Source organism: Hippopotamus amphibius, chromosome 1, assembly GCF_030028045.1.
Source record: "Hippopotamus amphibius kiboko isolate mHipAmp2 chromosome 1, mHipAmp2.hap2, whole genome shotgun sequence".
Lineage (NCBI taxonomy): Eukaryota > Metazoa > Chordata > Mammalia > Artiodactyla > Hippopotamidae > Hippopotamus > Hippopotamus amphibius.
The window spans coordinates 12,159,744-12,175,125 of NC_080186.1; the positions used below are offsets into that span (position 1 = coordinate 12,159,744).

The 15,382-nt window shown below is 44.5% G+C and overlaps 1 protein-coding gene across 1 annotated transcript; it reads left to right on the forward strand.

Annotated features, from left to right (window-relative positions):
• Nucleotides 1–9,693: 9,693 nt before the first annotated feature.
• Nucleotides 9,694–11,573, forward strand: SRARP (steroid receptor associated and regulated protein). Its single transcript, XM_057717547.1, has 2 exons — nt 9,694–9,810; nt 11,143–11,573. The coding sequence occupies exons 1-2, from the start codon at nt 9,717–9,719 to the stop codon at nt 11,571–11,573; spliced, it is 525 nt and encodes a 174-aa protein (XP_057573530.1). The 5' UTR covers nt 9,694–9,716.
• The last annotated feature ends 3,809 nt before the right edge of the window (nt 11,574–15,382 follow it).

The following is a 15,382-nucleotide window of genomic DNA, read 5'->3' on the forward strand; positions in this document are numbered from 1 at the left end:
AGATTCTAAAGGTGCTAGGTCCAGCAGGAGGGGAGATTACATTAGACTTGGCAGAATGTATCAATATAAATGCACGTTACAGAAATTTGGTGTTTTAATGTTCCAGCTGAGAATGGTTCTAACACATGGTTAAATAAAATCTGGACCCCCACATGGGTCTTCATTAAATGACATTGAGATGCCAGAAGCTCTTTAGAGTAACAGACAGGAAGGAATCCAAAAATTTGGGACAGGGCAGAAGTAAGTATACATGCATTGATTGAGTGAAGGATTGACTTGCCTGCTTTCTCTCTAGGGGCTTTTGCTCCAGTGTATTACTAACCGGCTCCCTCACCCTGAGCTTCTTCCCTCTAATCCCCCCTTCCCCTTAGCTGTCAGAGTGACACACGGGGCCCTTCACCATCTCCGGAGTCTCCAACCTAAACCTCATAAACCCCCTACCCTGAAGTCTTCCCAAAGCTCAGTCACTATTTACACGTGGACTACCTTGCATTTTCCCAATAAGGAGAATTTTTTAACTGGTTGGCCAGCTCGTGGATATAAACTTGAAGCACGGTAGATAAACTAACAAATGTCTATTTGTACAATTTAGTTTATCAATCTGATTACAAACATCTTAAAAATCATGAATTATATAACAGTGTATTAATTTATAAATGCTACTTTTTTTTTTCCTCTGCTCACTTGTCATGTAATGGTTTTCTTTATTCTCCACAGACATCCTCGACACACATCCTTGACATACACTTTAAATTCCTTTCCAGGCAAAATATTTTCTATACGTCTATTACCTAGATTCAATAGTTAACTTTCGCTAAGTGTACTTAAGATATCCTTCCTTCCTTCCTTCCTTCCTTCCTTCCTTCCTATTTCCTTTCTTTCTCTTTTTTCACTGCACCGTGAGGCATGCGGGATCTTAGTTCCTCTACCGCTAACCGGGGATGGAAACTGCACCCCCTGAAGTGAAAGTGTGGAGTCTTAACCACTGGACCACCAGGGAAGTCCCTATCCTTCCTTTCTTTAAAAAAAAAATTGCTAAAGTGTTTTAAAGGAAATCCCAGATATTGAGTCATTCCATCTTTATATTTCAGTGTGCAGTTCTTTAAAAATGATCTTACATTTCTGCAGTGCCCTGATCACACCTAACAGGATATGCTTTGGAATCATTTAATATCCAACCAGAATCAGATTTCCCTAATTGTCTTGAAATACCTTTTTACAATTGTTTTTTCCAATCAGGATTTATACAAGGTCCCCTCATTGCAGTCACAATTGGGTGCAGTGTTTGGCAGGTTTTTGTTTGTTTTGCCTTTTGAGTCACTTTTATTCCAAAGTAATGCTTTCTCCTTTTTTTTTTTTTTTTTTTTTGGTTCATTTCATTGCCATTTCATTACCTTATTCCAGAAATGGGGTCACTTGTCTTGTAGAATGTCCCACTTTCTAGATTTCTCTATTTGCTTCCTTACACTGTCATGTGGTTTTAGCTCCTTTGTCCCCTATGTCCTGTAAAATAGCTGCAGAGACCTGAGTAGAGTCAGGCCCAGCTTTTTTGTTAAGGACACATCATAGGTGCTGCTCAGTGCTAAAGGATCCCTTTACTGATACTAAGATGGATGGTGGGTTTGGGAGCCGGCAACCTGATTTCTTCTTTGGAAAGTTCCTCATCAACTTTCCATGTAATAGTTTCTTCCTTTGAAGATGCTTGTCTGAGTCAATAATTTCATTAGAGGTTGTAAAATGATGCATTTCTGATCCTATCATTCTTTCCACATTTTTAGCTGGAATTCTTCTATAAACAAGAACTTTCCCTCATCAACTAGGGCCGTATGGTTATCAGAAAAAAATAGTTCATTCAAAGAAGACTGAATAGAGCTCATTTTAAAAAAATAAAAGCTTTCTTGAGATATAATTCACATACCAAACAATTCGCCCTTTTAAAGTATACAATTCAGTGGTTATAATTTAGTATATTCACAGTTGTACAACCAACACTGCTATCTAATTTCACAACATTTTCATCACCCGGCAAAGAAATCTCATACTCATTAGCAGTCACTCCCTTCCCCCCAACACCTGGCAACCACTAATCTACTTTTGGTTTTTACAGCTTTGTCTATTCCAGACATTTTATAAAATGGAATTGTAACTTCCCTGGTGGCACAATGAATAAGCATCTGCCTGCCAATGCAGGGGACATGGGTTCAAGCCTTGGTCTGGGAAGACCCCACATGCCGCACAGTAACTAAGCCCATTGTGCACAACTACTGAGCCTGTGTTCTAAAGCTCGAGAGCCACAACGACTGAAGCCCGTGAGCTCTAGGGCCCGTGTGCTGCAACAAGACAAGCCACGGCAATGAGAGGCCCACACACTGCAATGATGAGTAGCCCCTGCTCGCCGCAACTAGAGAAAGCCTGAGTGCAGCAACGAAGACCCAACGTAGCCAAACAAAAATAAAAATAAATAAATAAATAAAATAAATTATTCAAAAAAAGGGAATCATACAACATGTGGTCTTTAAAGACTGGCTTCTTTCACTTAGATTTTAAGCTTCATCCACACTGTAACATGTATCAGTACCTCACTCTTTTCTACGGTCAAATAATATTTCACTGTGTAAATATACCTCGTTTGGTTTATCCATTCATCGGTTGATGGACATTTACGTCGTTTTCACTTTTGCCATTGTGAATGACAATGCTATGAACATTTGTGTACAAGTTTTGTGTGGACATACATTTTCACTCTTGGGTGTATATGTAAGAGTGGAATTGCTGGGTCTTAGGATAACTCTATCCTTAACATTTTGAGGAACTGGCCAAATTGTTTTCCAAGGCGACTGCACCATTTTTTTAAAATTGAAGTATAGTCTATTTACAGTGTTTCAAGTGTACAGGAAAGTGATTCAGTTATACATATATATACATATATATTATTTTTCAGATTTTTTTCCATTGTAAGTTGTTACAAGATGTTGAATATAGTTCCCTGTGCTATACAGTAGGTCCTCGTTGTTTATATATTTTACATATAGTAGTGTGTATGTGTTAATCCCAAATTCCTAATTTATCCCCTTCCATTCAAAGTGACTGCAACATTTAACAATCCCACTAGTAATCTAAGAGGGCTCCAGTTTCTCCAGATCCTCACTAACACGTGATTGTCTGTCTTCCTGATGTTCATTTCCTTTGAATTTTCAATTTTCAGAGAAGAGAGAGGTGTCCACTAACATCTAATGAGAGTCCTCCACGCTCACTTTTTTTTTAACTTTTTATTTTATATTGGAGTATAGTTGATTAACAATGTTGTGTTAGTCTCAGCTGTACAGCAAAGTGATTCAGTTATACATATACATGTATCTATTATTATTTTTTAATTATTTATTTATTTATTGGCTGTGTTGGGTCTTTGTTGCTACACACAGGCTTTCTCAAGTTGTGGAGAGTGGGGGCTACTCTTCGCTGTGGTGCGCAGGCTCCTCATTGCGGTGGCTTCTCTTGTTTCAGAGCATGGGCTCTAGGCGTGTGGGCTTCAGTAGTTGTGGCACACAGGTTCAATAGCTGTGGCTCACGGGCTCCAGAGCGCAGGCTCAGTAGTTGTGGCACACGGGCTTAGTTGCTCCACGGCATGTGGGATCCTCCTAGACCAGGGATTGAACCTGTGTCCCCTGCATTGGCAGGCGGCTTCTTAACCACTGCGCCACCTACGAAGTACTCTATTTTTTTTAAAATAAATTTATTTATTTATTTATTTAATTTATTTATTGGCTGCGTTGGGTCTTCATTGCTGCACACGGGCTTTCTCTAGTTGCAGCAAGCGGGGGCTACTTTTCATTGTGGTGTGCGGGCTTCTCATTGTAGTGGCTTCTCTTGCTGTGGAGCACAGGCCCCAGGCACGTGGGCTTCAATAGTTGAGGCAAGGGAGGGAATATGGGGATATGTGTATAAAAACAGATTATTGAATTTGGTGTACCCCCCAAAAAATAATAAATAAATAAATAAAATTTAAAAAATAAATAAATAAATAAAAAATATTAACTAAAAAAAAAAAATAGTTGAGGCACATGGGCTCAGTAGTTGTGGCTCACGGGCTTAGTTGCTCCGTGGCATGTGGAATCTTCCCAGGGCAGGACTCGAACCCGTGTCCCCTGCATTGGCAGGCGGATTCTTAACCACTGCGCCACCTACAAAGTACTCTATTATTTTTTAAATACTTTTCCCATTTAGGTTGTTACATAATATTGAGCAGAGTTCCCTGTACTACACAGTATATTGCAGTGTGTGCCCACTCACTTTTTAAAAATACTTTTGAAATTTAAAAATAATTTTAGATTTGTTGCAAAGATAGTACAGAGAGTTCCTGTACGCTCCACACCCAGTTTCCCCATTGTTAACATCTTACGTGACCATGGAACGTTTGTCAAAACTAAGGAAACAACATTGGTGCATGACTGTTAACTACATTCCAGACTTTATTTGGATTTCACCAGTTTTCCCATTAATGTCCTTTTTCTTTTCCAGGAGCCAGTCCAGAATCTCACATGGCATGTAATCATCAGGTCTCCTTTGCCTCCTCTGGTCTGTGACAGTTTCTCAGTCTTTCCTTGTTTTTCATGATCTCGACACTGTAAGGAGTACTGGGCAGAATGTCCTTCAGTTTGGATCTTTCCAGTGCTTTTCTCATGATTAGACCAGGGCTCTTATTGGTTTTGAGGAAGGAGAACACAGATGAGAAGTGCCCTTCTCCTCACATGGTATCAGGAGTGCATGCTATTCACATGTACCCAGTCACCTTGATTTAATTGTGCTAAAATATACATTGCCCAGCCACTTTTTAAGTCATCCAACATAGGCATCAATATCTAGCTAGAATTTAGTTTTGTTTGATTTTCTCAGGGTTTTTTTTTAAGTTTTTTATTGAGGTATAGTTGAGTTACAATGTTATGTTAGTTTCTGGTGTATAGCAAAGTGATTCAGTTTTATATACATATATTTTTTCATATTCTTTTCTGTTATGGTTTATTATAGTATACTGAATGTAGTTTGCTGTGCTAACCAGTAGGACTTTGTTGTTTATCTATTTTATATATAGTAGTTTGTATCTGCTAATCCCAAACACATCATTTATCCCTCCCCCACTTCCTTTCCCCTTTGGTAACCATAAGTTTGTTTTCTATGTCTGTGAGTCTGTGTGTGTTTTGCAAATAAGTTCATTTGTATCATATTTTAGATTCCACATATAAGTGATATTATCTCTTTCTGACTTACTTCACCTAGTATGATGATCTATGTTGCTGCAAATGGCATTACTGCACTCTTTTTTATGGCTGAGTAGTATTCCATCGTTTATATATACTACATCTTCTTTATCCATTTGTCTCCTGATGGGCATTTAGGTTGCTTCCATGTCTTGGCTATTGTAAATAATGCTTCTATGCACATTGGGATGCATGTATTTATAAATTTTCTTTCATAATTATGTAGCATATCAGTTTTTTATTGACACTATAACAGATTACCAGTCTAGTGGCTTAAAGTAGCACAAATATATCATCAGTCACTCAGAAGTCCAACATGGGCTAAAACGAGGATGTTGGCAGGATGGAGGCTTTAGGGGAAAATCCCTTTCCTTGCTTTGCCAGGTTAAAGAGGCTGCCTACATTCCTTGGCTCATGGCCTGCTTCCACCATTTTTAAAGCTACTGTTAAATCAAGACAACAATGGCCATAAAAAAGAAAGAAAGAATGCCATTTGTAGCAACATGGCTGGACCTAGAGATTATCATATTGAGTGAAACAAGCCAAATAGAGAAAGATAAATATTATATTATATCACTTATATGTGGAATCTAAAAAATAGTACAAATGAGGGGAGATAAATTAGGAGTTTGGGATTAACATATATACGCTATTATGGGACTTCCATGTGGTGGTCCAGTGGGTAAGACTCTGTGTTCTCAATGCAGGGGGACCCCAGGTTTGATCCCTGGTTGGAGAACTAGATCCTGCATGCCTCAACTAAGACCCAGCACAGCCAAAGATAAATAAAAAATAAATAAATAATAAATATTAAAATACATATATATACACATTACTATATGCAAAATAGATAAACAACAAGGACCTACTGTACAGCATAGGGAACTATTTTCAATATCTGGTAATAATCTATAATGGAAAAGAATCTGAAAAAGTATATGTATATATACATATATATATATTTAACATATGTATACACACAGACACAACTGAATCACTTTGCTGTATACCTGAAATTAACACAGCATTGTAACTTAACTATACTTCAATTAAAAATTGGTTTATAAATAGTAATAAAAAATAAAACAAAGAAGTAATGCAAATGAACTTATTTACAAAACAGAAACAGACTCACAGACATAGAAAATAAACTTATGGTTACCAAAGGGATAAATTATGAGTATGGAATTTACAGGTACACACCACTATATATAAAAATATATAAAATAGCCACCCTGGTGGCTCAGTGGTTAAGAATCCGCCTGCCAATGCAGGGGACACAGGTTTGATCCCTGAGCCAGGAAGATCCCACATGCTGCAGAGCAACTAAGCCCATGCACCACAACCACTGAGCCTGTGCTCTAGAGCCCACGAGCCACAACTACTGAGCCTGTGTGCTGCAACTACTGAAGCCCGCGCACACCTACAGCCTGTGCTCCTCAATGAGAGAAGCCACGGCACTAAGAAGCCCGTGTACCACAACGAAGAGTAGTCCCTGGCTATTGTAAATAGTGCTGCAATGAACATTTTAACTCATATATATGGAATCTAAAAAACGGTACTGATGAACCCAGTGACAGGGCAAGAATAAAGATGCAGATGTAAAGAATGGACTTGAGAACACGGGGTGGGGGGGCGAAGGGGAAGCTGGGACTAAGTGAGAGAGTAGCATTGACATATATACACTACCAAATGTAAAATAGATAGCTAGTGGGAAGCTGTTGCATAACATAGGGAGATTAACTCGATGATTGGTGATGACTTACAGGGGTGGGATAGGGAGGGTGTGAAGGAGTTGCGGGAGGGAGGGGATATGGGGATAAATGTATAAATACAGCTGATTCACTTTGTTGTACAGCAGAAACTGCCACAACAGTGTAAAGCAATTATACTCCAGTAAAGAGCTTAAAAAAAAAAAAAGAGTAGACCCTGCTCGCCACAGCTAGAGAAAAAAGCCTGGGTTCAGCAAAGAAGACCCAACGTAGCCAAAAAAAATCTATGATTAATTAATTATAAATAAATATATATACATATATATGTATATATACATATTTGGTCTTCCGGTTCCTGCACAGAGCTCCTTACAGCCTTGAAATCTCCCAAGTGAGAAGAGTTGAAAAAGGTGTCTTTTGCTATGTTAACGATGTGACTTTTGGAAAGCCCCTGTGTCATCTAAGGATGGGGGCAGGAGAACCAAACACATGATTAGAGGGTTGGAACTATGTCAGTCCCATCCACCAACTAGTAAGTAATCTATTAAGTAAAATGTTTCTCTGAGCTCCCTGATCCTCTCTAGCAAACTAATCGAATCCGAGGAGTGGGTTGTGGGACCCTCCCATCTGTAGGTCACAAGCACAGGCGACAACCAGGACTTGTGACTGATGTCTGTGACAGGGGCAGTCTTGTAGGACTGAACCCTCAACCTGTGAGGTCTAAAACTATCTCCAGTTAGGTAAGGTCAGAAATGAGTTCATTGCTTGATAATGTGGGAAAAAAAAACAACACATCAGAACTGGTGTCAGAATTGGAATACCCTGAATCACACCTACAAAGATGCTTTTGCTGTGTAAGGTAACGTTTTTTACAGGTTCTGGGATTAGGGCATAAACATCTTTGGGGTACCATCTTCTACCATACATATGTATAGTAGCACTACTGTATTTATTTATTTACTTATTTATTTATTTTGCCGCACCCGCATGTTCTGCATTTGATTTTAGTTCCCCCACCAGGTATTGAACCCCACTCCCTGCGGTGGAAGCTCGGAGTTTTAACCACTGGACCACCAGGGAAGTCCCTGCTGTTTCTATTTCATGAAGCAATGCCAAGTTTCCTCTTGTAGACAAAGAATGTTGCCTGCCATATCAGTAAACAAAGGATGTTGCAGCCATCAAGCCATCAGCCACTGCAGCTGTCCCAAGAGTACACCTTGAGGGGATTCAGGATGGAGAAATATAGGATACTGGCCCCAGGTAGTTAAGGTGCATATCAAAGGAATAATTTTAAGAAGCCCAGGCTCTTGTGTCTTCCTGTACATGGAAAAGCACTAAATTCATTAACTGGAGATGTCTGATTTTCTTTAATTAACAGTAATCTGTTCACATTCCAACTACCTGTTGTTGTTTTTTTTTTGGGGGGGGGGGACAAAAACTCCTGTATAACCTGGCTCCTCCCTTACCTCTTCAGAACAGTCCCTCAGAAATACCTAAGAGGCTGTCTCTCAGACTTAAATCCTCAGTAAATCCACTGGAAAAAACATACCTCTCAACTCTTCGGTTGTGCAATTTTTTTCAGTTGACAACTATTTTTCTTTTTCAGTAAAAATAGCTGATTGACTTAAAAGATGCTGTAGACAGAATGTGTCCTCCCAATATTCATATTTTGAAACCTAATCCACAATGTGATGGGGTTAGGAGGTGGGGCCTTTGAGGGGCAATTAGGTCACAAGGGTGGAGCCCTCGTGATGGAGTTAGTATCCTTATAAAAGAGACCCCAGAGAGCTTTCTTGCACTTTCTGTGAAGTGAAGACACAGTGGAAAGACAGCCATCTATGAACCAGTAGGCGGGTCCTTATCAAACACCAAAGTCAGCAGGTGCCTTGATCTTGGACTTCCCGGAATCCAGAACTGTGAGAAACAAACGTTAGTGGTTTAATTTTCCTAGTCTATTGCTGCTCGAACCAACTGAGACAAAGACATTGTCAGTGGTATTCCATATGGTTCTTTTTTTTTTAATTTAATTTTTTTTTTGTGGCTGAGTTGGGTCTTCATTGTTGCATGCAAGCTTTCTCTAGTTGTGATGAACTGGGGCTATTCTTCGTTGCGGTGTGCAGGCTTCTCAGTGTGGTGGCTTCTCTTGTTGCGGAGCATGGGCTCTAGGCGCGGGCTTCAGTAGTTGTGGCACGTGGGCTTAGTAGTTGTGGCTCAAGGGCTCTAGAGTGCAGGCTCAGTAGTTGTGGCACACAGGCTTAGTTGCTCTGTGGCATGTGGGATCTTCCTGGTCCAGGGATCGAACTCGCGTCCCCTGCATAGGCAGGCGGATTCTAAACCACTGTGCCACCAGGGAAGTCCCTCCATATGGTCCTTGGAGGGGGAAAAAGACAAAAATAAAACAACTAAAAACTGGGAATGCAGTCAGATAATGATGGAGGATTGGGAAACAGCCCTGGATGAGAAGTTTCCAAGGCTTGTCCCAAGTGAGGCAGCAGCTGGAGTTGGAAGAAACAGTATCTGTTTGGTAGAAGGCCTGCCTTCCAACGACCTGACAACAGTCCTGTTGACATAACCCCGTTGATCAAAGCAATCCCCCAACTGCTCCAGGCCAGTTCCTGTGGCTCCTGGTGGAATTCGCTCAGCAGATCCGGATCTGGTAAATATAAAAGGTCTGGTGCTCGGGTGGGGAGCTGCATCCTGGAAAAGGCTTCTGGCAACTCCTCCCTCTGCCAGTGCTAAGCCAGGCGCTATGGCAGCGGTCACGGCCCCAACAGAAGACCCGAGAGACCAGAGAGCCTGCCCCAAAGTCAGGGGCCTTGAGACAGAGCTGGAGACCAGCTCAGGTGAGAGGTGGCAGAGGATGTGCCTCAGCCCTGCAGCTGAGGGGTCTGGGGAGGCTGGGGGGCGGCAGAGGGCAGACGCCCTTCCTCTGGGGCTGCCACGACTCTCAAGCCAGGGGTGGGCTTCATTTACAATTGACCCTTGTTCAATGTGGGGGTTGGGGGCGCTGCCCTTCGGAGCAGTGGAAAATTCACCTATCACCACAATCAGCCCTTTGTAACCGAGGCTCCACATCCACAGATTCAGATTGTGGATGTGGTACATAGTACAGGTTGTGTAGTAATAGGTAGTTACTGAAAAAAATCTGCCTAAGTGGACCCGCAGTTCAAACCCATGTCGTTCAAGGATTAACTGTATTTCCTGTGTTAATTAACCTACCAGAACAGAAGCTTCCTTCTGAGCCTGTGTCGTGGAGAAGAGCACGTAGTTAGGATGGATTTGTTTATTATTTGGGTAACTTGAAACGTTACTTTTCTAAGAGCACAGGCTTTGGGTTCAGAGGGACGTGCTCCGGCACTTGCTTCATTGATAAATCGACTGATTGGTTCTTGGCTTCTCCTCGTTTGGAGGGGAGGACAGAGCAGGGATCCCCAGGGCAGAGGGGACCGGTAGACAGGATTATGGGGCGGGGGGAAGAGCGCCGCGATGTTCCCTGAAGACACACCAACATCTGCACAAGTGGAGTCTCAGTTTCCTCACCTGTAACGGGGGCCGGGGCTTTCCTCTCACTATTCACTGCAGTGTGGTCCGTGGACCAGCAGCACTGGTATTCTCTGGGAGCTTGTTAGAAATGTAGACCCTCAGGCCCACCCCAGACCCGTGCGCTGTACCAGAATCTACGTGATAACAAGATGCCCAGGCATCTTGTGGGCACAGTGGGGTTGAGAGGCTCTGAGGCAGTGGCCTCCGTGCTCCAGGAAGGCAGAGGGCTGATACGGAGGGTGGGGGTGGGGAGGGAAGCCAGGTTTAAACTCAGTCTCCCCAGTGCTGAAATCCATGCTCTTAGGCCCCAGTGTCTTCCCATCTTTGTGTGCCAACTAACACACAGTTAAATCCCTGTTGGGGGTACTCTACTCCATACTCCGTAATAAGTGATGCTCTAGATGGGAAAAGAATCTGAAAAAGAATGGATATATGTACGTATATAACTGAATCACGGTGCTCTACACCTGAAACTAACACAACATGGTAAGTCAACTACACCCCAATATAAAATAAAAATTAAATTAAATAGAAATCTCTGAGTGACTGAACAAGTGAGTGAACACATGAATTAATAGAACCACATCCCTTGCTGTGCTAACACAATCCTTTGGTCTTTTCCTTCCTTCCAGGTGGAAAGCCGGCCAGCCATCAGAAGGCCATCCCCAAAGCTCACCTAACTTTCATTATCGACTGTGCTCATGGGAAACAGATCTCCCTGGCAGCACTCCCAGGGCCACCCCGTGTCCCTAGTCCCAACCTAGGACCTATCATCCCTCCAATGAAGACCTACATCTTGTTATGTGGGGAAAACCGGCCCCCCCATCTGACTCAGGAGGCTCCCCTAGGTGGGGAAGTCCTTGCCCAGACCAGGGGCCCCCTGCCACCCTGCAGAGGGACTACGGCCCCAGCTTCCCCTCCAGCCAGCCCGCTCTGCCTCCAGGAGCCTCCTGAAGCCAAGGGGAGCCCCATGAAGACTGCATCCTCAAGGTCTTCAGCTTGGGGAACAGTCATAGGCTCGCTCAAAGCCCTCTCCTCCTGTGTCTGCGCACAGGCTGATTAACTGGAAGAGCCTGGCCAGGGGAGGAAGGGGCTGGTGCCCCACGCTCCAGTGCTCAACGAATGCAATTTCCAGGGTCCACTCCCTCCTTCCCAGCCGAGCAGCAGTCTTTTGTGCCTGAGCCAAGGAAGGAGCATTAGACCCCTGAAGGACATCTGAAACAGCCACGAGTATCCTACTTCTTCCTTTCTCTCCATCTTTGTTTGCCTTTCGGTGGAAGCAGGACAAGGCACTGCCACATATAAAGAGACTAATTCACTCACAGAGCAGATTCTAAGGGAGCATCTCCCATGTGCCAGACCCTGCAAAGCGCTAGAAAAGATACTATAGCTTTCTTGGAGCTTGTATTCTTTGGGGTCGGGGAGAAAGGTTACACAACCTAATAAAGATGATTTTGAACAGTCTAACAAGTGCTGTGTAGAAACTGAAACAGGATGCTTGGATAGAAAATGATGGGGCAAAGAGCTTTTCTGATACAGTGGTTGGGAAAGGCTTCTCTGAGTAGGTAACAAAGTATGATCTAAAAGATGAGAAGAAGCCAGCACTGCCAACCATCCTTCCTAGGGTCACCCAGTTGGCATCTCATCCCAGAGCAAGAATCGGACCCTCCCAGCACAATGTGCAGGGGTAGCACATTGGCTGCTGTCACCTCAGCTCACGTGCAAGTGTGTAGGTCACCAGGGATCACCAGGAGGGCACAGGACTCAGGATGGGAGAGTCAAGGGCCCAGATGGGATGGGAAATAAGGGGAACTGGGTTCTTGAGAGGGCGCAGAAGTGCTCAGAAAGGGAATGGTGTATCGTGTTTGAACAAATGAAAATAAGAGATTATTTATTGAGCATCAACTGCATACCAAGCTTATACTGCCCTCTAGGGATACAGAAGGGGGGTGCTTTTTCCCTGCCCTGTAGGGCAGTCCGGGTCCTCAGCAGGAAGTGGGGGGTTGCTGTGAGGGAAGGTGTAGGTCTAAGAGATGCATAGAGCTGTGTGAGATTCATCTGAGGAAGAGTATCTCAAGGCTCTCAGATTAAAATTGCTGAATGTTCATTTAATCAATGACTGTTTTACTAGGTTCCTACAAACAGTACTGGCTAACATATATTGACCGTTTGCTCTGTGCCAGGGAAATAACAGCCTCCAAGTGCCAATAGCAGGAAGCACTGTTTTTGTATCCATTTCACTGATTAGAGAATCCAGGCATAGAGAGGTTGCGGAATGCACTCAAGTTCCCATAGACTGGTGCAGTTGGGATTAGAACCCAAGCCAGCCTGGTGCTCGAGTTCTTGCTCCTAACTATAGAGCAGACGGCCTCTTGTCCTGGCAGGGTCTCTTCTAAACAGAGGGGATTTAGAGAGGGCAGACCCTGTCCTCAAGGAGCTCATGGCCTGGTGGGGGAGGCAAGAAAGAAGGTGATTATCGCCATAGTTTCTGGTAAGTGCAACAGTGAGGGCACACAGAATGATGCTGGGACTGGGGAAGGGTGCCTTGCCCACTTGGGAGAGGAGATCAAGGAGGGCTTCCTGCAGGAAGTGGCATCTGATCAGTGAGTGAGTCATACAAAGGCAAGGGAGAGGGGGTGGGGAGTATTCCAAGGAGAAGGACCAGAGTCATTCAGTCTGGCTGGAGTATTCATTCATTCATTCACCAAGTATCTGTTGGGCACCCACTGTATGCTAGTCTCTGGGCTAGACCCTGGGATGGAGCAGTGATAGACAGACAAGGCCATGCCATGAAGGAGCTTGTCCTCCAGCTGGGGGAGACAGTGCGTGTACGCACTCAAAACAGAGAGGCCAGAGAAGTGACAGGGACCATATCACGTGAGGCCTTGCAGGCCATGATGAGGTCTCTGTACTTTATTCTGAGATGAGGACTGTTGGAAATTATGAGCAGAGAGTGACATGACCTACCTTTAAAAACAATTCCTTAGCTCTTGCACTGGGATAGGAAAGCAGGGGAGGAAGCTGAGGAGGCCGCACCTTAGTCCAGGCAAAGGGAGTGATAGTCTGGACTACAGACACGGTGAGAGAATAGTCTGGATCTCATATACTCTCCCCTTTCCTCCCCCTGCTGAGGATCACTAGACTAGAAGAGCCCAAGATGTGGCTTTGGGACCTCCCTGGTGGCACAGTGGGGGGTTAGATCCCTGGTCAGGGAAATAGATCCCACGCGCATGCCACAACTAAGAGTTCGCATGCCGCATCTAAGGAGCCCACCTGCCACAACTAAGACCTGGCGCAACTTAATTAAAAAAAAAAAAAGGTGGTTGTAAAGGGAATTTGAGACCCACAAGGAAAAGGGTGGGGCTGCAGGGGCTGCAGGTCTAGCTTTGCACCAGCAGGTGTCGCCCTATCTTCAGACTGGAGGGCGCTGCCTCCTGGTCTGGGTGGGGAGGGCAAGAACCTGCTGGGCAAGGGGCCAGTGCCATGGGGCCAGCCACCAGGCAGGGTCAAATTTTCAGAAGACAGACTTTCACTCTAACCAACATCCCTTTCATCCAGAATAATAACTACTGATATTTTTATACACACCCACCACACGCCACCTCAGTTCCTCTTGCACTAGACCCATGAAGTGGGTATAATTTTTGTTGCCATTTTACAGGTCAAGAAACAGGCATGGAGAGATGATATGATTTGCCCAAGGTCACCAACTAGAAAGAGGCAGAGCCCAAATCCCAACCCCAGGCAGTGTGACTATGTAGTTATAGCATCATAATCCTATACTATGCTGTAGGTGCTCTGCTCGTGTTTGTTGAATGAGTAAAGGAAGGAGGAATGAACAATCTCCAAGGACCCAGCCTAGGGCCTGGCAGTGTGTAGCGAGTGTTTTGGGGGGGATGTTGAACAAGTGACTGAGGCCCTCACTGAGTTGGGGAACACAGGTGGAAGAGAACAGCTCAGTTAGTCTCTTCACCACAATCCTGTGAGGTACTGTCCCATTTTACAGATGTGGAAACTGAGGCTTGAGTAGGTTAAGCGACTGGCCCAAGGTCACACAGTTAGTCAGTGGCAGAGCCAGGGTTGAAATGGAGGTAGTTCGCCCTCAGAGCTTTACCTACCCACCATACTGCAGGGACTTACCGAAAATCTGTTGAGAGAATTGAATTGATAAAGAAATGACAGACTTTAAGGAACCAGTGAGTGAAAGTGTGGATAAGTGAATGCGTTTCCAGGTAGGCAGCCATGCCTAATCAGGACTGTGTCCCCAGTGCCCTAAAAGTGCCTGGTACATAGTAGGTGCTCAAGAATTGTGTGGGAAGGAAGGAAGGGAGGGAGAGAGGGGCAGATTTGCTGTCCTGCTCTCTCCTCTCTGGCTCTCTGGGCCAGCAGCCCTGCTTTGTGCCCTTCGGGGAGGCACTCCAGAGGCCCCCATCCAGTCTAGCAGCCCTCAGGCTCCCGTGGAAGGTTGCCCCCAGCCCAGGGCCTCAGAGCTTGGACTGGCCTGGTTGGCTGCTCAGGGCAAGCCCCAGGCCAGCTGTGCCGACTGTAAACAACACCTCCTCCCCGGCCCAGAGGTTCCTGCCTCAGGCACCAGCCCAGCAGGCTCATCACCATGCCCCTCCGGACACTCTCTTGTTTGAGGACAGAGCCAGAGGGTGGAAGCTTGGTTTTTCTTGTTCAGAAAACAAGCACAGAGATTTTAACAGGAGCTTATACTAAAACACCATCTCTCTCTGGTTGCTCACAGCAGCCCTGGGAGGATGTTACCTGATCTTTGTTTATGGGTGAGGAAACTAAGGCTTCCAGGTGCTTTTCTCCCCCACCTCCACCCCCAGGGCCCAGACAGGGCTTCTGAGAGGACCCGGAGGAACC